The 25,218-nt window shown below is 41.3% G+C and overlaps 1 protein-coding gene across 6 annotated transcripts in view; it reads left to right on the top strand.

The window, feature by feature from the left end:
* The window catches only part of epha3 (eph receptor A3), a 218,958-nt gene extending 209,618 nt beyond the window's left edge, over positions 1–9,340 (top strand). For 5 of the 6 annotated variants that reach the window (XM_086219856.1, XM_086219857.1, XM_086219858.1 and 2 more), the window contains 2 exons: positions 986–1,141; positions 5,971–9,332. In XM_086219856.1, coding sequence (XP_086075982.1) covers positions 986–1,141; positions 5,971–6,076 — 262 coding nt within the window. In that variant the 3' untranslated portion in view covers positions 6,077–9,332. Of the gene's footprint in view, positions 1–985; positions 1,142–4,057; positions 4,182–5,970 lie in introns of all 6 variants that reach the window. The other variant, XM_086219855.1, reaches the window with a different exon arrangement.
* The last annotated feature ends 15,878 nt before the right edge of the window (positions 9,341–25,218 follow it).

Raw genomic sequence — 25,218 nt, 5'->3', positions numbered from 1 at the left:
GGAATTTTAATTGGTTGTGTAATGCAGTTGTTGTTGTATTTTCTTGTTTTTTCACCCAATTTTAGCGACAAAACTTGAGCCAAACATGTGAATCCAGCCGGTTGTGGACTTTCTAGTGTTGCTGAGTTCATCTTGGAGGCTTTGTACAGTAATTGCAGATGGGCAACCAACTATGTCTGCCATTAGCAACCTACTTTAAATACTGTTAACAAAAACAGTAACTAACACAGGATTGCACATAATTATCAAGATTCCATCAGTGGCAAACTCAGCACAAGATATTGATTGATAGGGAAATGAATTCTCTTCTCAAGCAGGAATATTCCTTTCTCTCTCTCTCTCTCTCTCACGCTCTCTCTCTCTCTCACTCCCTCTCTCTCTCATCATGCCTCTCACAGCGTCCTCAGAAGTGATCAGTCAGAGCTAGTCAGAACAGTGCCTGCAGCCTTTCCCTCACCCTCTACTGTTGACTGAGTGCTCTAAAGCCCAACGCAGTGCTTTTAATTTGATTTGATGCAATTGAAACCTTCAAGTCTAATCAAATTTAATGTTGTTGGGTTTTTTTTTTCTGCATTGTAATTGTACTGCAGGAAATGGTAATGATATTCGACAGAAAACGAAGGCGCTATTGTTAGTTTAATCTTGCTCTTGAATATGTTAAATATATTATGGAAATAATTGTTGTTACGGTTTGATTTCCCTCATGTGTTCACGTCCTGAAGGCATTGTGCATATTTATAATGCAAAAGACACAAAAGAGCTTGGGTATGAGGATAGTACAGTATGTATGTTAAAATGTATAAATATCAGTGCAAGGAAATTACATGAAATCATTTCTCATGTAATTAAATGAGAAGAAAAGAGCAGAAATAGATGAAGTGATGATGCAGAGGTCAACTGACTGACTAGACAGCAGAGCCTCGATGCCTTTGTGTGGTTAAAACAATGCGTTGACTTCTTCTTCATTTTCTGCCCCCCCCCCCAGGCCAGCCAACCTGTTGTTGGACCGGAGCAGCTCAGAGGTTCCCTCAGTGGGGACGATGGGTGACTGGATGGATGGAATGAGGACCTTACCCTGTAAGGAGGCCTTCTCTGGGGTCAGCTACAGCTCCTGTGACACCCTGGCCAAGACGTCCACAGAGTAAGACAAACACACTCACACACTCACACACACACACACACACTACAAGGATACTCTGCCTATTCATGTCAGCAGTGTTTACAGGGCCCCAGTCCTGTGGCAAAGCATTACTGGGAACTTGTAGAGGCCCTTGATGAAGAACACACACACTTTATCTCTTAAGAAGTTAAGGAAGCTATGGAACCGTTTCTAAAGGTGTCGTGGTAACCCATCGTGACAGGCGTTTAGCCACGCTCTCAATGCTGCAACAACAACCACAGAGGCAGAAGTTGAAAGAAGATCATGTTTTTGTACTGTATGTGTAAAAGCAAATACTTTTTGGCATAAAGTTATTGTAATAAAGCCTTGTAGTTTTCACATGAGATAAAACTTATCTTTCAGATACTGCAAACCAGTAACTCACCAAGGTGACTCTGGTTCTCTAAGCATCTTCATGAGGTTACAGTGATCGTTTCTGAAACAGTCTTGTGGTTGAAATGGGAAATGAGCACAAGCTTCTTCTTGCAACGGCTGTCAAAAATCACTCCCCTCAACCCCCCACCACCAAAAAAACCCAATATCTTGGCAACAGGAATTTGGTGCTAGGACAAAAAAAATGCAATTTCTTGCTGCAAATTCTGGTATTTATTGGACCATCGTCGTCGTTGCAGTCGACCTCCCGATACAAACCTTCATGCTGAATATTGACCTCCTTCAGCTTTTGCTCTGTTCATAATTGCTCTGGCCACTAGATGGCATCAGCAGGTCATTGTCAGTGATAACATTTCCGCTTGTTTCTCTGACTCTTCATTCAGACATGGATCTGTTTCTACTCTCTGACATTTCTCATGCTCCTTCAGCTACGAATATGCGTGATCAATAAAAAGTTAATCTGCAGTCATTGTCACAAAGTGCTTGAAGTGCAGCCTCTGTGGAAATCTACTGTACGCATCAATAAAGCACATCACATATACAGTGCACCAGTGTAATCTTGCGCTACAGAAATCATATTGGCCTACGCTTTCTTTTTTTCTTTTTTCTTTTTCAATGGCGAGTTGTTAAATTGGATCATCTCAATATTAATCCACTGAAGGATGAGGCCAAGGCACCCAAGCCGAGCTGCCTTGGCTGAGACTATGCAATCCTCGCTATAGATTATTCTATTGATTGGTACGGACTTAATCTAGTCTTTGAAATTCAGCACGAGGCTCGGCGGTGCTCTGACCTCTGTGGAACAGTAATCATACTTGTCTGCAGCGTGCTGACTCATCTGCTGGAGTACTTTAGGCGCGTTTTTAGGATGGGATGAATTGACGAGGAAACGCCACATCATTTGTTCTATTGTTGTCATCTGGGCAAGGTGCATGTGAAGCTCAAGTCGTATTTGACTTCACAAGTAATTCAGTTAACTTAAAGTGTTGGACAACTGAATGATACCTGTGGGGAGAAACCCTGAACAGTACCTTTTCTACGGACAAACACTGTGTTCAAAGACAACTCAGTAGACTACGGCAGCTTTCCTGTCTGTAGTACTTTCTATCGCTACAGGCTTTGCACTCCTTTGCCAATCAGGAAAGACCTTTTAAACCTTCCAAGGACAGACTGAATAAATGATTGTCATAACTTGGCCTAATCCCATTTATGTCATGTCCTGACACAGCAGATAAGCGGAGCTCGGGGTCGGCCTTGTCTCCCCTGTGATACAGAAACTGGTTCTCTCTCTCTCCTCGTGTAGAGCTTTCATTTACCAGAGGGCGTATTTTATTTACAGATAGATTAGAATAAACAAACAAGAAAGAAAGAACATTGCAATGATTAGAAATAAATGATTAGAAAAAAACAAAGTTCTCAGGTTAAAACAGTCTTAACAGCCGTCAGGGCCACTTGTCTTCCGCGTGATCAGAGACAGCAGCAAAACAAGCCAGGCACCAGGGGACACCATGACACTTAGTAGGACAAATAGTCTTTTAAAGATGATATTTCCGTATTGTAAAGAGTGATGGAGTGCTTAAACGGATAGTTTATCCCAAAATAATAACAATAAAACATCCTTCTGAGATATCGGCTGCAGAGATGTCAGCCTTTTCCATAGAACACATTTGAACTTTATGGTGTATTTCAATGCTTTATGAGTCAAAAACAAAACATCCACGTCTCTTCTCAGAAATCAGGTCCATGTCCCTTTTATTTTGGGATAAATTGTCCTTTTTTAAAATGGTGGGTTGTATTTGCGAGCTCAAACTGTTCTGAAGACAGAAAACCCTGAAGAAGTTTCCCGCTGGAGTGATGGACATTGCTGAGTCAAGACTGCAGGAGAAAACCATCGATTAGATCCGACTCAAATTTATTGTCATTAAACAGCACAAGTACTGAACAACGAGAGGAAGTTTGACATCCAACCAGAAAGCGCAGTAGCAATATACATCACTCCTTCGTCCCGCGTAACAGCTCAACTTGTAGTCAGACATGTTTTACTCCATAGATTGGTTTTTTTTTTGTGTTTGTTTGTGTGTGTGTGTGTGTGGGGGGGGGGGCATCATTATTGATTCATCCAGATATGCTGTAAACAGCAAGCGAGCTTATCTAATTACGATGAGAGGAACATATGCACATGGCTCATGTGGGTATTGTCATTTAATGAGAACACAACAAATATTTTTGATGTATAGAAAAGATGACAACATCAACTCCCAAGGCAAGAACATTAAGACACAAAGGAGACTAATTAGCCTGAAATGTGTTCGGATTGCAATGTTGACAACATGAGAACTTGTCTACTCTCTCAGCTGCTCACTTCTCCTAAAATCCCCTGATACTTTGGGAGGTAACGCACTTCCTCTTTTTTAATTGTTGTGACCTTAAGTGGATTTTCAGGGCATTTGATGTACGTGTCCCAAGAATATCATGTTAACGTTGGCGGGCGTGGCTGTTTCTCAGTAGAGTGGTTCTGACAGAGGTCCACGTCACACCAGCAACTTGCCCAGAATGGGAGCCGTCCATGGGGATCACCACTCTCTAACACCCAGATATCCTCTCCTCATGCCTCCTCGGACTCTGGATGGTGGGTGGTGCATTGCGGCTAACACCTGCCTTGGAGAAACTAACCGAATTACACAGCTTCTGATGGGCTTTCACTTCTGACTTTTTAAAGGGATAGTTATTGATGATGGTGAATAATTTGGAATTGTGTGGATGGAGACGAAGTTGTCCTTCCTTTTGGTTGTATTTACTGCGTATAAGTAGATATTCACATTAAATTTTACAGTTTTCAGGTGCCCGTGAAGTTCCGTTAAATGTTAACTATCCCTTTATATCCTAGCACAGAGTGAAGTGATGTCCGTCTGATTGTCTGCTGTTTGGCTGCTTTGCTAACTCAACACTCTGCTTCCATAATCAATTCTTCTCTTCTTTATTTTTGTTTTGTTTTACTCTTAACACACTAAAGTGTTTGTTATAAAAAAGCCATCACTCTGATTGAATCCCCTCTGCTTCTACTAATACTTGCATTCGTTATAATGACTGGACTAAAGAAAGCAATGACTGTAACTTATTGTTACTTATTGTTATTGTCTGTTGCTCCTGACTTAAATGTATTGTAGAGTTGCTGTGTTTCAGACGTGGCTCGATATTCGGATCAGGCTGACTTGCTACCGTGTTTGATTTAGATGATGCGTTATAGTGATGCTTCACCTAAAACCTGTATTTTGCTTTTCAAGTGCTCACCAATAGTCGTCTTGAGTTCATAAAAATGTTTCTTTTCAGCATTTCTTCTTTGTGACTCCAGAATGCAGAAAGAGCCAGACACGTATATTTACCTTGAGGCTAACGGAGACTGATCGCTGACAACAGCAAAACTGCAAATAATCACCAGTTTACATAATCTCAAGCCCATCGTCTGGTTTTATCCATGTCTTCTTTTTGGAGCCATGTACTCAGTAATCCACAGGTACTTTGATTTGAGCTCAAAACAAAGTACACACATTTTATTTTGGTGCTTCTGGTGATGAGCTTTGCCATTTTGTGCTTGCAGTAAACACAGTTTGTTTCTCTTTAGCTCAAAGCCAAGAGTTCAGAAACTTTTCGGAACATTTTGCTGTTGTTTGTAGTTGTGATCATGTGTCATCATTAGCTTCAAGCTAAATATGCGTGGCTGGCTCTTTCTGCTTCCTGGAGTCACAGAGAATGCAGCAAGGAAAAACTGTCCGTGTGAATTCAAGACGTCTATTTGTGAGTACACGAAGGGCAAAATACGCCTTTTTTGGGATGGAATTTCACTTTAAGGACAAGCTCCAAATGAGCTGAACTTCCTGACAAAAAAAAAAAAGTGTTTCCTTATCCTTAAATGGAAAAATAATCAAAAATCGATTTATCAAACATTAAGTGAACAGGCTCATCCCAATCATATGTCAGAGGTGTTCCTCAGCCATATTTCTACCTGCCTGTTAAATATATTTCACCAGCCTCCAAAGCAGAAACAAGGCCCTCATGTTTCCTGCTCTGACAGGGTCGTAATAGCAACTGTCAGTGCAGCGCCATCGGCCCGTGTCGCCGTTTGTTAGTGATGGAGAGTGGTCAGAGATGTGGCAGCTCACTGGCCTTCTGGGAAACGCAGTCCACTGTGAATGGCAACTGCACGAGAAAGTGAAGGGAGTAGAGCTGGGTGCATGCCATTAAATGTCACAAGGGTGTCACATCCTTCATCACTAATGCATACTTTCTATCTTTTCCCCCCAATCTTTCCCTCTGTCATGTCTCTCTCTCTCTCTCTCCCTCTCTCTCTGATTGTGTCTTGTAAATGACCCCCCCTCTCCCTCCCTTCCCTTTTTTTGTCTCCCCCTCCTTCACGCCAGGGATTTAAAAAAGGTTGGAGTGACAATTGTAGGACCACAGAAGAAGATTGTGAGCAGCCTCAAAGCCCTAGAATCTCACACCAAGAACGGCCCAGTACCTGTTTAACAGATGAAATCAACACATGAACCACCGGAGACGTGTCTGTCCGACTGTCTTAACAGACGGTGGGAGCTAACTGCTTGCTAATACAGCGACTGCATACCCATACTAAAGATGGAATAAAATGGAGGAATTATCAGACATTAATCCGATGAGGGCTTTTATTGTTTGATTGAAAGACAATAAAAAGTCCAGAGAGAAATGGGAAGAGTCCAGTGTAGCTCACCGGTTAACCGGCTGACTCTTGAACTCGCTGTCCTTCCATGCCCCAGTTGAAATGCCTTACAGACGAATAGGAGGGTAGAGATGAGAAGGTCAAAGAGACCTGGTCAGGGATACAAACTGGGATTAGACTGGCATACTGGGCAAGGAGTGGACAAACTGGAGCTGCAGCTCTTCCATTTTTTTGGTGCAGGTGGATAGCAGAGCCGTCCATTTACAGCCAACTGGGGACAGGCATGCTCGGAGTCTCCTCCCACCGTACCTGTGGAGCAAGGCTGTGACCTGGCTGAGACGCCCTGTGTGAAAGTTCATGGCAGCGAGCAGCAGCTGACCCCCTCCCTCCCCTCCCCTCCTCCCCCCTCCTCCCTCCTCGAATATGGATCCTTCCTGGACTAATGAAGTCTTGAGGCGTGAGATTCTCTGTAACTACCTACATTCACTGTCTCTTTCCATGAGAGAACTGTGCTGGTATATGGATACAGCTAAAACAATACATCTAACCTATAGCATTTGCATTCAGTAGACATCTCACATAAAAGCAATAATTATGATAATCATTGAAATAGTTGCATTGTATGGAAGCCATGTTACATGTAAAATGGATTGCTTTGAAGGTACAGGGGCCATAACACACACGTCACACACCTAATTTTCTTTACGGTGACATTTATGTTCAATGTGCTTCTGAACAGATATTGTACAGTTGTCGTGCTGCCCCCCCCCCCCCGCCCCCAAAAATCCAATGTGTGAAATCTCAGGATGTATACATTCTTTGTTATATTTGCTGTGACACGGGGAAACAGATCAAGCTGAACCAGGAATGTAGAGCGCAGGTTGAGAGGGACGAGAGCGGGAACTGTCGAGCGACTGATGAAGAGGGGAAAGAGATTCATGTCGTACAACTGAGGTGTCGAGTTTCTTTTTTCAGGGAAGTCAGGTTAGTTAGCATCACACACAACACAGTACCAACGGTGACGGTGTTGTAAAACTGTAGTTTCCTTTCTTTGGTTGGAAAATTAACAAAAGCCATGTTGGAGCTGTCATTTTCTTCTTTCTTCAAAAAATTAAAAAAAAAAAAGGAAAAAAAATATTTTATTCAAGTGTAAAAATGAGAAAAATCCTGGTGTATTTAATGCAAATAGTAGAGTGCCTCGTGACTGAGTTGGATCATGTTGGGATCGCAATGCAAAAAGTTCCATTTTTTGGATCTAATACCCTTGAAGGGTTGATGATCGCTGCCCACAAAACGAACAAGAAAATCCCCTCAAGACAGATGCAGACGCCTCTTATAAATGAACGATTTTTCTGAGATGACATCCAAGTGCACATGTCCAGGATGAGATTTCCTAAACGCACCGTAGAGCTGGGATGATGGAGTGTAGCTGTGAAGTACGTAGATGGTAGTCTCATGCCTTGATGTCATCCAGCCGAACCCTCGGTGCAGTCAGTGTTCGCGAACTGGCACTTTGGCACTTTTTGGATACGCAATATTCAATTATGAGGGTGTTGTCTTTGTACAGAAGCCCAGAGCGGCCATGCTCGTAATTTAGTTATGTCTGGATCACGAGTTAATCATTGAAGTATCTTGAGCTAAGTAAGCTTGTTTTCTTGATAACTTTAATTTCATTACAGTGAGAAAGTCTTAGACTTTTACTGGTAGCCCAGTGTTTATCGGAGATCAGGAGTGCCAGGCTAAATATGTGGCGATGACGGCAAGGAAATTATTTTGAGATGAGAATGTGCGGTCAAGGAGTGTCGATTGTTGATCACCTCATTATTTTACTTCAGTCCAGGTCCTCAGCATTTGAATAGAAGTCTTGCAGGCCCACAGGTTACCGTTCTGCGATGATCTGACAGTCATGAGAGTCTAGAAAGCTGAAATCAAGTGTTATCAAACGAACCAGAATTCTGCTTCTCTTTTGTCTGGAGAAAAAAAGAAATTAAGTGCTTGTCTTGTCAAAATCTGCACGTTTTTTTTCTCCGGACAATTTGACAAATTAACCCAACGAAAGCAGCGCGCTGCACGCAAAATAACAAAAGAATTAACTTGCAATCAAGGCACTGTAACTACCGGCACGGCAGCTCTCAGCTTCCATATTTGAGCTTCTGGCACTCCCTACACAATATTTGAGCACTTTCCTTTGAGTTGAATGGCCTCGGCTACAGACTGAACATATGTTAAAGAGATGACGTTGGTGCTTTTGGGAAACTCCGCCCTGTTGACAGTGTCATTTGGTCTTTTGTTCTACCTGTGGATGCTGCTGTTGCTGCTATGTGGTTTAATTAGCATGTACATAATGTAAACCATGGTAATGATAGCAACTAGCCCTACAGATCTCACACTATGTACATGGCCATCCCTCTTTGTACAAATTTTGTATGTATAAAAGAATAAATAAAAAAAATTGTGCAACAACTTTAATTAAAAAAAAAGAGACAAAAATCATCTGTATTATATTTTATCTTATTTTGAATTATATTTGTTTTTATTTTCTACAACAAAAAAAAACGCAATTGTGATTATTTATTTGTTAACATTATACAGCACAATGATGTTTCTTTCCTTTTTCTTTTTTCTTTTTTTTTCTTTTTTTTTTTTTTGTTAGCATACAGTAAATTATGTGTCAGTGTTATCTGTGTTTCTGGGTTTTGACTGACTTTATAAAAACCTGGGACATCTGAGAGAGCAATACTGTTATGCACCCCGTATCTAGAACCCTTATTTTCTGTCTCAAGAACTGACCCGTGTGTTTGTGTGAGAGTTTATGTGTTCAATTGTAGATGGCCTTGTCGACTAATGTAAAAGGATTTGTAGTGGAAACATTTATATTTTTATAATAAATATTCCCAAAATATTTTCCAAAAAAATGGATGATGATAGACTTGTTCCTGTGTTGTTATTTTATGCCGCATGTGGAAATTATACTTTTGGAGGAGAAAAAAAAAAAAATCGGAACCAAACAGGAATTTCTACAGTGGAACAGATGTTTACTATTCTGGTTCTAATACTTTGTCCTCTTGATGAGGGTCGTATTTTAATTTCAATGAGGATTTGACAGACTTCCAGTGTAAACCTCAAGGAGTTGTGGATGCTGAGTGTGTAAAACTCCCATAAAGGTTTTATATAGGCAATAACCTTGTGTAACTACATGGAAACTGCCCAGAGGAGGATTCCGCTGTCCGCTTGGAGTGGGAACAAGAGAAACCAGACTTCTGTGCTGCTTAGTGATTCAAATATAGCTTGACTACGATCACTGGCACGCGTTTCAGAGCTCATTTTCAAGCCAATCAAGTTTTCTCCTGGATCTTTACAATTGCTTCTGTTCAATAAAAGATATGTGGGAAATGGGGTATTTCTCAGGAGCTGAATTTAAGATGTGTGGTGAAATTCTTTTTCTCAAATTTCAAATTAAGCTCAGTTATATATTAAGAGAAAGAGGCTGTATAAAGAAGACATCTTATTTGGAGTTTTCCTTCCCTGTGGGAACACCAAATGTTGAATTTTCAGCTGTAACAAGGTTTGTTTGTTTGTTTGTTTTTAACTTTTAATTCTAATCGCGTCGTGTCAGATATTTTTTTAGGGCACAAGCAAATCCACAAATATCCACATGATGTAAGCGTATAAGAATTAAGTGCTTTAAATCACTTATTTTCCAGGGAAATTAATCAACAATTAGCAAAGGGTATTTACAAAGTTTTAAAATTACATGCCTTTAGTTTCAGTCAAATCAAAAGTTTCAATCGGGTCAAAAGCAAAACAAATCAAAACAAACTAAAAGAAAACGCGACTTCTGCTGTCAGACTGGATTATTCCAGCGTGTTGGATGTAAGTTGCTTTTTACAATGCCTGAACGAATTGTATCACGATTAAAATGACCAAGTAAAAAGTCATTACATTATTACTATCCTTATTTTGCTGATAATTTTAAAAAAAGCAAAATATAGATTAAGTCTCAAATTTTGATTACACTGAGATTATGCATTTTAAAACATGAAAATAAAAATGAGAAATTCTTAAATCTTTTAAATTAAGTTTCATTTATTAAGTAAAACTATGAAGTGGAAATTTCAGCTTTATATATATATATATATATATATATATTTTTTTTTTTTTTAACATATATATATATATATATATATATATATATATATATATATATACATATACACACTCATATGCATTACTAACTTGTCTTCTTCTCGGGAGCCTTCAGGCCCCCTCATCCCAGATCCTGGGTGCTGCTGGAGGAGGCTGCAGACCTGAAGAGGCTCAAGATGCCACCCGTAGCTCCACCTGTTCACGTCCCCCGTCTGTCCATCAGTCTCTTCCCTTTCTCTCTCCCCCTTTCTCTCTGTCCCTCTCTTTCCTTCTGCATATCTGTCTTTCTCCATTGTCTGTCTTGTATTTGTCTCTGTCCCACTCTCCTGCTCTCTTCCCCCCCCAACCGGTCAAAGCAGCAGGCCGTCCCCACTGATCCTGGATCTGCTCCACGTTCCTGCCTGCTAAATCCTGCTGTTGCAGGATGTGCTGCTGATGGAGAATTGTTGGGTGTAAATTCACTGAAGGAGTGAGGTGCTGGACCTGCTCTACTTTTGTTGTGATTTGGTGCCAAACAAATAAATTGACTTGACTTGACTTTATCAAACATGATACTGAGATGTAGACCAGCAGAGACACCCCCGGTGTAACGAGCCCCCTCCTGAGTCAGCGTGACATCACATCTGCCTTGATTCTCATGTTCTACACTTGATATCATGTTTCCATATGGAATGTGACATAAATGCTGGTATTGGACATTTAAAATAAATGTTCCGTATCAGCCGTCATGTTCCTGGTGTACCTGTCTATGGTCTGTTTTGTCCACATCTGTGAACCAGCCCACCAGCCCAACCCCCCACCCCCACCCCGTTTCCCTGCAGCCACATCTAATAAAGCGTTTTGTTTCTGACCCTACACGCTCAAACTTCTTTTGTTGTGTGATTTGTATACGGAAGACATGTCTCTTTCTTTTTAAACTTTTTTTCCTGACTTGGAGGAGATGAGCTGGGAAGAGTGATGGCCGCTCTACTCAGTGATGAAAGGCTGAAACTATCCAGATGTTTGCGGGCAGATGTGCGGAGAGAAAAAACAGGACACTGTCCTCCCCATGTCAAGTAACAATGAACACAGTATGCTAGATAAGGCCACCAATCTGATCCTGTTTTTATCTAGAAACCCACCGCAGTGCTGGAACCACCGGGGCGATCATAAAAACAGGGATAAGACAGGAGTGTGTGTGTGTGTGTGTGTGCGGGGGGGGGGGGGGGGGGTGAAGGCAGGTGTGCTCAGGAGTGCGTGTGTCAGTTCTCTCCAAGTCTGAGGAACTTGGTGAACGATGGCGTGTGATATTGCAGCACGCAGGAGAAGGTTAACTAACGCCATTCATCATCTGGCCTGGCAGCACGCTGCTGTAATGCACTGCCTCAGCCACTACTGAGCACATCCGCACGGAGACTACCGGTAATGAGAAAACAAATTCATGATGTGTAAAATTCATTTCCCATATTGAACAGGAGTAATATGCAACCATCAAATATACACTTCTGCTTTAAGACATCGTTGACAACCTCCTCTGCTTACGAGGGATCGGGTGTCAGCGCCGTAACAGTTTTACTGCACGCTTTTGTACTTGGATTTTATTTGAGTTCTATTTATGGAGAGTAAACCTCCAATTAACCCCGTACATAAAAAAAATTACTACCAACAGAACGATGTCAAACAGGAACTCAGGAAAAACCAGAAACGTTAGATAAAAATGACAATTGAGATTTGTACTTTTTTATGGGTTTTTTTTTTTCAAAAAATCTTTTGTTTTATTCTTTAAAAGTTTGTGTTCCTTCAGTTTCCTTTGATTTGATCGTTAGTTTCATGTCATAATTGACCACAGTTTTGTCTTTCATGTTAATGTTGATGAAAGTTGAAGTTTTTTTTTAAATATACACACACACACACACACACACACAAAGAATTCTATTCAGTTCAGAGATGTTCTTATTTTCATTGTTTGAATATATTAAGCTAAGATCCAGGCTGTTTCATGTAGGTTGTGCATATATGAAACAGCAACCTCCATTTGTGTGAAAATAAAACAAAATAAAGGTTCCAGGTTTTATGTTTCTACTTAATACTTTCACACAAACATTCATCAACTGAAACAGGAACTGACTGAAGTGCCTTGATTGTTAATTTTTGCTGAATCTGTATAGAATCTACACAATAACCCAGAATATCGACAACACCACATAAATACAACTGCACAATACAGATAAGGACATGATAGGAAATTGCCATGAAAATCTCAAACAAGCATCAAGTGATGAAACGTTATCTCAAATACTCATTTAAAGAGGAGGGAGGGAGTGAGAGAGCAGGACGGAGGCCCATATCCTCTCTCCCTGTGCATGTGTGTGTGTGGGTGGGTGAGTGTGTGTGTGTAGATGTGTTCTCCATTTGATGCCTGTTCCATGGCCTCATTCCTCTACCTCCCTGCTCTTTCCTTTTGGGTTCCCGTTAAAAACTGGCCTCCAGCTGTGTGCAGCTGCTAGGAAGGGCCTAACACGGTGTTCCTGCTCGTAACCCTCGGTTCAGCTACGCTGCAGCCTGCTGAGAGCACCGAGCCTCCTCAGCTCACTTCCGGGAGTCAGAGTTCACTGATATACCACCAGAATGGCACCCGTTAATTATCTTTGTTGCAAACCATGTTTCCCCGTGTAGCAATTGATTGTGGTAGACGCTTTGACTCCTCGTGTTGTACAGACACTTACGCACACACAAGCACACACACACACACACACACACTCGCAGTGAGGCAGCGCTCACACAAAGAGAATCTAAGATGTACTCATGTATACTGCAGGGGTGCTCCCTGCAGTGTAAATCCACTAAGCTGTCAAAATACTGCCGTCATCTCACACACACACACACACACACACACACACACACACACACACACACACAAAGGATGGGTGAAGGTTCACTTTGTCTAAGTTCTCTGTGGAACCTACACATACATCAGCTCTTCGATCATGTTTTCACCAAAATTACGTGAAGAATTATAATCACAACACACACATACACACACACACACACAGACTCACACACACGCATACACACAGGACCCAGTTCTGCCACGCTCACCCCCACCTCTTTCACTTTTACAAATGGAGGTAACAGAAACAGTGAAACTTCATGACAGTCAGACTCTTCACAGGTGGGACCTGCGTTTTAGGATCTCCAGTAGCACCGTCACCGAGGTGTCTCAGTTTTTAGAATCGCAAAATAAACTTTATTTGTGTTCGCTGTGACTTCATAAGAAATTTATAAGCCCCCGCTGGGTGTTTTCATGCCAACTTTAGATGAATGCTTCTGCAGGTCTCGTTGATTTCTTTTTGAGTCATTGGTTTGGAGAATGTCCCAAATCTCTTCTTTTCTGCAGTTTGATCCATGGGGGAACATGAAGTCTCTCTCTCTCTCTCTCTCTCACACACACACACACACACACACACACACACACACACACACACGATAGTTTGTATCTCAAGGCGAGCAAGATCAAATGTTACAACCCTGCTTCTCTTCCTGTCTAAATTGTTCAGTCTGTCTGTCTGTCCGTCTTCGCGGTGGTCAAGTCAGATATTATGCGGTGAAACACAAGTCTAGCATGAATTTTTCTTACAAAACACACAAACACAAAAGTTGTCATTTGTCCAGGGCGCTGTCGTGATTTCAAAAGAGAATTTTTCTTGATCTGAATCAATTTTCAACATGAAAACACACATTTAAGATTTAGAACATACCTTCATCAATCAAAATTCACAATTAAAACTCTTGTTTTTTGTTGTTGTTGTTTTTTTACGGTGATCAGGGCCGACAGGGAGCCCAGTTTCTTAGTTCAAGTAGAAGTGCTTGTTTCAAGACTGATCTGAAGATCATCTCACTACAGTTGCTCTTTGTTTGTGGCGTTGATACAAAAAAATAGAGACTATGTTCATCAAAAGTTTGGCAATGTTGGAGAACCCTGTCATTTTCATTGTTGACGGAACCTCCATGAATACAAGTCTTTGTGACTAAATGATATTTTGTGTTTTTAATATGTTTAATATGTTTAATATTCAATAATGCTACCCTGATCTTCACCCCCCCCCCCCCCCCCCCCATCATCACATGTTGACACGTCTCCTGTGGTTTGAACTCACAAGTCTCATGTTCTGCTCTCTCCTCCGGCAGGAGGCGGCAGGATGATTCCGTGATCCCGGTAGTCAACAGAAGTCGGATTTCCACCGCTATCACACTCTTTGCATCATTCACATTCAATTAATTGAATGTGCATTGAGTTCTTCCACCTTTTTTTGCTGAAACGGTGCATAATTACTGATAAATTTAGAACATATACAGACTTGCCTCTGCATTGCATCTTCCCTTCAAACAAATGACAAAATGAGTTCGGTTGGTAGTCATACGCCAATGATGGCAGGAACTATTTGTTTGACCATCTGAAATGTTCAGCTGTGCAGGTTTCATCATAAATGAATGGTTGCCTTACAAAATATTGGTAGTTGTTTGACATCATTTAACACACAAACGCACTTCATAAAAAAGGAAACACAGGCGGCAGCTTTTATCAGTATCACCACTTGAATTAATGGCACACACTTTTTTTTAAATGAATATTTCGTCGTTTTTACGTAGGTTTTGAAGTTTCCGACTGACTCACACACATTCAGAAAAATGTAAAAGTCACTCACAGAGGGCCATTCTTCTTCTGTCTTTCTCTCACTCCATATTTTTCTCTCTCATTTTTTTCCATTCCTCCATCGTTTCATCCACATATTAAAGCTATACATCACCAGGATCAAACCCAATATGTGAGAGCCAGCGACAGGCTGATTTACTGCTGGCTTTCCTTTGTGTCTGAGTTTTTTGATTGAGGTCGAGGGGCAGGGACACAGGGATACAATTCTGACAAGGCCTTTCTTTGACTACTGGTGTTTCCAGCACTTTTCTGTCTTCTCACTTAGCTTGACCTTTGTGAATTGCGAGGCCACATGTTAATGCCACTTTTGACTTAAACAGCGGAGTTCCAGGAGATGTCGTAAACAGCTCACCAGCTGCTACAGCGGTTAAGACTCAGTCACTCAGGACTGTATTTCTTTTTAAAAGTCTGCACCACGACCGATTGAAGGGGCCAGTCTCCTCGAAAAGTAAAGTTTACAAATGTTACCATGATGTGATGCAGGCTACCGATATCAAAAGCAAATTTTAAATCTCAGCTGGGAACGTCACCGTGGATATGCTCCGTTTACGAGTTCTGCATTTTTTTTTTCTTTCCTCTTCCAGAGTTTAACTCTTTGGAAATTGGATCTAATTTCACCAAGTTTGCACCATGCAAGGTGAAAATTTCAACTAAAATCATTTCCTCTGACTTTCAGCTGAGACAAAAAAAAAAAGAAATCCTTGGAACCAGTATGAGCAAATGCAAATTTGCATCGGAAATCTGCACTTGACTGTAAATCAGTTAAATTACATAGATCCTGATTCTTAATTTACGGTTTTCTCATGAAGGAAAAAGACTAAATGGTGAGCACAGAATGTTCTCTAAATATTGGACATGGAGCTGTGTGGGCAGCTCCTCCAATAACAATAATAAACTAATCCCTGTGTTAGAATTACTCCGGCCAGGAACCATGACCCAACCCCACCAGTGAACACACCACCGGCTCAGGAATACAGACCACTGGGCAACTGGGACGTAACGCAGGCGAAAAACAGCAAATGACACCAGCCAGCGTGCAGTGAAGACCAGAGGGCCTGCATGCATGAATGCTTACACATTGTCCATAAAACAAGATTTCTATCATTTATACAGTGCCCTCCTTCTTCTTCTTCTTCTTCTTCTTCTTCTTCCTCTCTCTCTCTCTCTCTCTCTCTCTCTCTCTCTCTCTCTCTCGTGTTTTCATGTCAGTGGAAGAGACATGACAAGTTCATTCCGGTCTTTCCCCAAAGTGAGCCGCTTCAGATTTTACCACAGTCCCTTTGTCAGTCCGTCATCTAGCCCCGGTGCAGGAATGTGGAGTCCTGTGAGCCCTTGGTGAGTCATTTGCAATGTGATCATGCTGAGAATGTGAACAAATACGCGCTATGACATATGTGCATTGTTCAAACCTCATGTTCATATATGTGTAATCTGTTTATTCTGTCACAACATATCATTTCTTTTGAGCGCGGGGATCTTGTTACCTTTCAGATTAAAATGATAAAGAATACATGCTGTGTATTTGATGACGCTCTGGATTGGCTCTTATGTACCCCCCCCCCCTTTTTTTTTCTCTCCTGCATTTAAATGCACAAGGAAAGAAAAGCTATTTATTTTTATGTTAATTCTGCTTGACATTTACAATTACCGCTGTGTTTGGTTACAGCAGGGCCAGCTTTAACAGTCCTGTTGACTGTCAAATTTCGTTAGGTCTCTTTAGAGCTCAACTCGTGCCTTCATGGGGACTTTATTGTTTGTGTGTCTGTGCGTATTTGTGAACAGAAGGGGTGGGGGGGTGGGGCGTTCACATACCTTTGCACTGCACTTCTACATGAAGCATCATGTCAATTTTATTTAATATCTTTATGTTTCGAGCAAAAGTCCTCAAATTTTGGTTTTTAGCCTCATCGTTTGTGTCAAATTCAAGTTAACTAAAACTCCATAAACATTTTAGTGCTGCCTCCCGAATCGCTGTTGAAAAATAATTATAAGTTAGAATGTGCCAAAGCTGCAGTTCAGGTCTGGTTAGATTTTGGTTCAAATAAGCACTTTGGCAAAATGTCCCGCTTTGGAGTAACGTCATTGCTTCCATTTGTTTAGGAAGGCAATCCTTTTTTGTCTTATGAAAAAACAGTCTGAGCTCATAGTTGGAATTGTGGAACTAGTGTTTCACACTAATCTCCCGTGGCAGAGTCTCCATCCACCTGATCCCCCCCCCCCCGACACACACACACACACACACACACACACACACACACACACACACACACACTCAGATTTGGTCTGATTTATTTGCTAATGCTAGAGGGCATCTGTCACATGTCTGGAAGTGTTTGTTTTACAGTTTTTGTGACAGCTCAGATCTGCAGTCCAAAATAAAACGTCACATTTAAGAAGAACTGGAATGAAGTTTTGGTGGAGAAGAAAACGAAAGAGAGAGAAATGCTCCCCATGAACAGATCTGTGCAGTTTTGTCACGATTTCAAGTGTCTCATATCATTCCTCCCACTTTGGGGGGTCAGTGCACCAGACCGCCTGCATGCTCAGACCTGGGTTGGGGGGGGGGGGGGTCTGGTCCCTCCAGCAGCCTCAAGGATTCAGGAGGAAGGCAGTGAGCTTCGTGTGTCACAGCCAACTGCAGCTTCTCTCTTTGAGGTTGATGCTCAGCAAGGCTGGTGCTCCTCCTGGCTGCTGGAGGGAGCTCTGGTCCTTGCAGCAGCACCGGGGCTCAGGCTGCAGGTCAACGGCAATCGAGAAGTGGGATTTGGGGCATTTTGGTTTGTCTACAGCGGTTTTTCAGTGCCAGTGTCTCTGGCTCTCTGTCAGCTTGGGAGGTAGTTTGTACGTAGCATAAAAATCCAGTGAATAAAATAAGATAAGTGGACAACAAATACTGTTACCATAAGAAAATTCATATGAACATTTAATATCCATCTTTGATAGCCTGGATGCTAACAATGAGGTAGGTTTGACCTCTTGTTGTGTCAATGATTAACTAAACTAACTAAACTCCCTCTTATTCAGCCCATTTTTCATCAAGATACACACACACACACACACACGCACACACACACACACACACACACACACACACACACACACACACACACACACACACATATATATGTATAGCGTATCAAAGCTTTCACAGGCCCAGCAAGAGCTTTCAGGAACTGAACGCAGCTCATTGCCACAATGGAGATGATGGAGTTGTTCCCCTTCAGATTATTATCACGAGAGAGGGAGAACCACATTAACAAGACAGGCAGTATCAGCTGCATTTTCACGCTTTCTGATTCGGACTTCCTCTCCAGTTACAGCCGGCCAAACAGTTGAGGGAAGCGGTTCCCGTAACTCACTAATGGCATGAGGAGCTAGCAGGGGACAGACAGACAGACAGACAGACAGTCACGGGAATGTTAGACATGTTGGTATTGATTTGGTAAGATGACACGTTGTCCTAATGGAGGCTTTATGTTATTAATACAGAATTATAGCAGGAACAAACCTACCATTTAAAGGCCTTTTTAACCTCACTGATGACATGTTCGACCACACGTGATTGTACGCAAGCGTGAATGTAATGAAATGCATTTTATTTTTCTGCATTCATCTGAAGTGTTGTTACTGAGTATTACCTCAGGCAGGTTTTGATTAGAGCTCCGCAAGATACAAATATTAATTTGGGCAAAGAAGCACGAATATAAGACATTCAGAAGAAAGAGCGCTGTTACTGCATCGTCTTACACGTCCAGCTGGGAGGCAGCAGGTCCTGCTTGTGGGAATCTTAAACACGGGAGAATGAAACAAAGACCGTTTAAAACATTAAACAGTAAGTGTAATTGAAGCGGAGTTGTTTTTGTAACATTTTGGACATTGTGGGGAAAATGAATGCTTTGTTAAAAGTACAAACCCCCCCCCCAAAAATATGTACCCCATCAAATTATCAAATTAAATGTTCCTTATTGTGTTAAATGTTTTTAGGCGGCTAAACCCTGCTGTTAAAGTTGCCAAGAGAGAGCGTGGTCACTTTTTTTTTTTTTTTAAATAATACATTTGTCAAATTGTGTTACCAATATAAGATCAGACAACATAATACACCCGTCAACCACAAACATCTGTTGCCATTGCTCCAGTGCAGCTGATGTAAAATAGCTGGATTATAAGTGGTAGTATTGGAAAAATCAAACATGATTGCGCAATAATATTTGCATAACACAATAAAGAAAATCATCTGCAGACCTTTGGTGTAGTTGCTGTTGTGTCTTTCTTCCTTAATGTGTTGTTGAATGCAAAAAAAAAGAAAACGAAAATGAGAAACAATGTATAAGATTATACATAGGAAGAGCTTTTGAAAAAATGCAGCTTGGCACATTCAAATTGAAAAAAGACACGAGCAGAGAAACACACACACACACACACACACACACACACACAGGGCACATTGCCTACTTTCCCTTATAACCGAGGTATGGCTATCAAAGCCCTTGTAATGATGTGATGGTCTGCTAGCGCCTCAGCGTCTATGGATGGAAAATGTGAGGAGAGATCCTTGTAAAGGTCCAGTGTGATCAAATAAAATCCGCACAAATACTTCAAATCCCCCTCCTTCCCCCCGTCTTCCATCTCAAAATCAAGGCAGAGAGATCAGGAGGAATATTTTTCAATGTAATAAGCAGCTTCATTTGGATTCTCTGGTCCTTGTCAAGCTTGTAAGCTCTGGGAGCAGAATTCCTGCAGGGATGATCATTCCATCCACATGGAAAGTCCGTCTTCCTCTCTCATTTCTTGTCCGGCGACTGCGCCGCTGTCAAACTGACACAATAAATTGGAATAATATTTGGAGGAATGCGAGGGTACGGTAGACAGTGTAAGGGTCAAGGATAGTGTGGGGTCGGACTCAGGTTATGTCTCGCTCTCTGTGACGTACAGTAGCTGCAACAAGGAGGACGCGTGATTTATGCTAGTAGTTCTCAACCTCGGGATGGACACATAAATGATACACAAGCGTGTCTTTTCCCACACGTAAACCGGTGTAATGAAGAAATAGAATGTGCATTGGTCACGCATTCTTCTCCACACACACACACACACACACGCATTTTTTAAATCAAGCGTCTTATCGTGAATTTTTGTGGTTGCATTCACACACAAATGCGTGAGCTGCACTTTATTAGGGCTCTTTCTCGTGTGACGAGAGTACATTTTCTTTTCTTTTCTTTTCTTTTTTTTTTTTACATCGACCAGGACCCTTTGCTTTGAATGTAGAAAATTGTCCCTTTGTATAACTTTTCCCATTCAGTAGATGTTTTCAATCTGTTCATGATGGCAGACGTGAGACCAACAAATGAAACAAATTCACTTAATTGTCGTGTTGTCATTTTTATGTCACTTTGTGGTGCAAACAGCGTATTTATGTGCTTTAGCTTCATTAATTCCATGTCCTCGCTCAGTCTTGGTTACAGATGCAAGTTGACAGTGGCGTGAAAATGACTTTTGAATTAAGATGCCGTTTGCTAAAACCTCACAGTAACTTCTGATAAAATGGAAACTTGACTTTTTTTTTTTATTGAAACACACACAATTTTGAGCACGACCTTTAATGAGACTGGAAAACAAGACTCAAAGTTCTCGTCACAAATCTAATCTGGTGTGTTTAAGTTGAGGATATCTGATGAGAAAGCCTCCTCGCATACGCTTTTGAAAGCCGAGACGGACGGGGGACGGACGGGGGCTCGCCGGTGGAAGCCGCTTTCTTATTAGAGGTCAAAAGCCCCACAAGTTGGGCAGCATTACTTTCAAATACTGCCAGAGGAAAGGAGAGGGGTTTTTTTTTGACAGGATTTCTGGTGGTTGAAAAAAAAGAAAAGTCAAAGAATGTTCCAATTGTTATTATAAAACAGGTTAATCTCCCTTCTTCATACATTCTCACGTTAATTCTACATTTATAGCCTTTAGCTTCAGCAAAACTTGTTTTTTTTAAGGTTTCATATAGAAGTTTAAACCCCATTTGACAAATGTGACTGATTTTGATTGTTTTGTTTTTGTTTAATGTAGACGTTAAAGATTCTACATTTTGTCCCGCTGATGAGTTATGAGCTTTTTTTTCTGGGTAAATATTCAATCTCACTTGTCTGAAAGTTTCGATTCAAACAGGGGAGATACTTACTGTTCTCCAGGACTACACACACGCAGGTTCCAATGGCAGAATTTGTCACTCTTGACGCAGTTCAAATGTGATTATCGAAATAGAACTCCCAGGAAATCTGACCTGAGCCTGATTTATGTTCCACATATTTCAAACAGTTTCAGTCGTTTCACCTCGGAAGAGTTTGGAAATCTCATCTGACGCGTTGAATCCCGACCCTGATGAGATCAGAAAGTACTCATCAGAGCGGAGACCATCTGTTTACAGCAAGACAAGCCACAAAACTCTGACTCAGGGTTACTCAACACCGGCCGGCCAGGCAGCCTTGAGGGGCGGCAGGAACCGTCCCTGATAGGTTCTGGAGGAGGGGCATTTTCCAGGTCTTATATGGCAGATATGATGTGAATTTTGTTGTGGAAGAATGTCCATATAAAGAGTTCCTGGAGATGATGCTGAGTTGGCACTGTGTAAGGGAATGAGGTGCTGTTTTAGTGATGTTTGTGTTGTTTCCAGTGTGAAGAACACCCACAAGGAAAAGCTCAGACTTTGTGCTCAGCTCAGCTCAAATATGTACTGTATACTCACAGTCAAACCTTTGTGTCGGATCAGAAGAGTTACTGCTCCCTTCGCTGCTGGGTCTCACCCAAAGGTGCTTTGGGAAATCAGGTCAGTGGAAGTCTCAGAGAAAGCTGTTCTCAGAGCGTGCTGTCGGATAAACGCCATGTTGTTGTGGCGATATTTATGCCATACAGTTCATCCATTCCATTTTATAATTTCTAATTAAACTCATGTGCCTTTGCTTCTATATCTTTTACAAATGAAACCCCTGAATAAAGGATTAAAGGAATGATTTCAGGGGGATTTTATCGAGTGCTTTTTCCACATTGGACCTCATCCAGTTTTTGTCATTATTTTATATTTTGGGATTGTGAAGGCAACAAGATTGTAATACAATGTTGTTGTTGTTTTTCGTCTTTTGAAAAAAAAAATTCAGTTGCCTTTCGATTTGGGACAACTGTCGCTGTTGTTTGTATTCATCTACAGTACAATAAGTTTTTTTTAAATAAAATGAGAATTGCCTTTTGCAAATTTTTCCAAATATCAGCAAACATGCCTTAAAGGAATAGCAGCTCATCTCACATTCATGATTATATAAACGTGATGCATTCGACCGGCGTTTGGCTTCACCTTCCCTGTGTGAAACAACCTCAAACACCTCTGCTTTATTTTTACAGTTAATTCCTCGATTTGTAAATGCAGCTTCTATTTTCAGCATCTTGGTCCCGATTCCACATTTGCATAAAATAAGACATCAAAAAAACACAGTGAGGTTCCGTGTGACAGTGGTGAGCCACGGCGGCCGTCGTGTCACACCCCTCCTGACGGAGCGACTTCAGGTGTTGCCTCTTTAGTTTGTTCAAATATTAAAACGTGCTCATCACCTCTCGTCTGTAAACCTACCGTCCAACAACGCAATCAAACATTCTGTACATCTTTCATTGGACTTAATGAAAGATGTATTTTTCATCACTATCCATCACATGATTTCCTGCAGACACAGCCTGTCTGACTGTAAAACCATCTAATAAACATATTTCCAGTGTGTCGGCCAAAAACAACAGACATTAGTAGACAATTGTCTCATTCCCCAGCTACATTATTCCCATACACTGGGTAATTCTCCCTTTGGCGTAATTGCATGTAAAATCCATTATCATCTGAGTCCATGCTAATCATATTTTGAGGCTGGGCTCCGGGGTAATTGTTGAACTTTCTGTCAATGTGTGGAGATAGAAATGCAATCCTGGCACTGGCATCGCTGCAGCTGTTTCCCCTCTCTCGTCTGAACCCCAAAAACCACCAGATTGCTTTTCACTCCAAACTAGAGTGGAATATAGAGCAGTTTTTTTAGATGACACAGAATCTTGTTCCCGTTACCGTACCTTAAAGCGTTGGCATCTCACTCCATGGAATGACTCCAGCGTGCCTCATCTGCGGGGAGGAGAGAAAAATGCGAGCGAAAAGAAAAAAAAAAAGAATAAAGAGAGAGGGAAAGTTTCCCGGCCGTCACACAGCAGCTCACTCGGAAACATGGACTCATCAGTCAAAAGAGCTGCACCTGCACCAGAGTTTGCATGTCTGTACGTGTGTGAGAACGACGTTATAAATGCAAGCAGGTGTGTGTGATAAATGACACTTTTAGAAACACAGAATTAACTTTATTTTCATTTCCTTATGAGCAGTTGACATCTGTTTCATGTGGATCATTCTACTTTAAATTTCCTCCCACTCAACATAATGCTGAAGGCTCAAGCAGAAACAATGAGAATGACAGCATGTGTCAGTGTTGATTAAACTAGGAAATCCTTCTGTTTCCCACAGAAGAGAAGGCGAATGAACAGCAGCTACTCAAGAAATTCAAAGAAAACAAATACGTCTCAGTTCCCAGGCGCTGCGTCACGATAGTTACACACAGACAGTTCACAAAGATTCATGTCAATGCATATCGCGTCCGATAATTTTATTTCCACACAAAAAACAAACTTTTAGCCTTCACATGCTCTATGTCATGTAGGTTTTCTACAAAGCTAAGAGCCAGTGAGGGTTCAAAATGTGTTTTGAATATAAAAATACGTCAGTTATTGGGACTAATATTCCTCAAGCATGTTTTTTTTTTTTTTTTTAGAAATTACCATTGCTAATCTGTTTGTTTGTTTGTTTGTTTCTATCCAACCTAGAGCTGTTAGCCACGACTGGACAGCAACTGGAATTTAAATGTTCCCAAACAACCTCTCAGAGGAACTTTTCATCATTTTAATATGTACATACAAAATGTGAACAAATATATTCATAACCACTAAGTCTCATGAAACATTCATCACAGCAATAGGCCGTAATGGTTCAGGCATCACGTTGCTCTGGAAAATATATGGCTCCTAATTACTATGCCATCAAGCATATTTGGCCTTGTAATGTATCAAATATAATGTGAGGCGGAATCACAGGCTGATTTGTGCTCTCGCTCGTCTCCTGCTGGTGTAGGGATGCTAATTTAAACAGTTTAACACTTTAAAGAGAAATCACCTGTGGGAAGGGACTGGTCATCTGGGTGATGCAGTTCACTTTTCAAACTCTTTTATTTTTTAACTATTTGTTGTGTGTGTGTGTGTGTGTGTGGGGGGGGGGGGTGGCGTCTGTAGTGGGCTGTCAATCACCTTCTATGTAAATCCATCCACATCAATATGAGACAGCATGAGCATCTTTAATTTGCTTATTTTAAGCCCAAACATGATTTTTTTTTTTTTTTTTTTTTTTGCACCTTGAATCAAACTGACCACACATGTAGTTCAAACGACTCAGGACAGTGTTACTCACGCACACTCCTCTTCCACAGCAACGCATTTTTACCGTGCGTTGTAAACTCAATGAGCATTAATGGTGCCGCTGTAGAGGAGCACTTTATCTTTGCCAGGGTTTACAACTGCAGACCATGACAGACCCTGGATTCTGGATTTGTTACTGGTAACACTCTAGATGGTCTGTTTTGTCGGTGGTCCAGAGTACACACGGCATCCATTTCTTCCACCCACAAAAGCCAGAAAAGAAAAAAACAAGACCTAAAAGAAATACTGGTTTGTCCGACCACAGAACACGTTTCCACAGTGTGATGGTCCGTCTCAGATGAGCCCAGGCTGAGAGCTATTCGTGCTCCTGCACACTGTTAAGATGAGCTTCCTTTTGGCTCGGTAAAGTTTCAACTGCCATTTTGTAACTGTATTATAGTGCTTGACAAGTTCTTGCCAAAGTAATCAACCCTGTGTGGGAATATCAGCCCTGGAATAATGACAGGTCTTGATGAGGTCCTTCAAGCACTGAAATCTTTCACTTATGTTACGCACTGTGAAGGGTGAAATATCCTAATCTTTCCCTGCCTTCATCTTTGAGAAACTCAGTAAAAACATAGTTTTCTTATACAATTTTCCAGT

The sequence above is a fragment of the Aulostomus chinensis genome, chromosome 12 (assembly GCF_037954235.1).
Source record: "Aulostomus chinensis isolate RoL2024-O1b breed Wild chromosome 12, RoL_Achi_v1.0, whole genome shotgun sequence".
NCBI lineage: Eukaryota > Metazoa > Chordata > Actinopteri > Syngnathiformes > Aulostomidae > Aulostomus > Aulostomus chinensis.
Note: the sequence above shows the minus strand (reverse complement) of the source record. Positions and strands in the feature narration are given on the sequence as shown.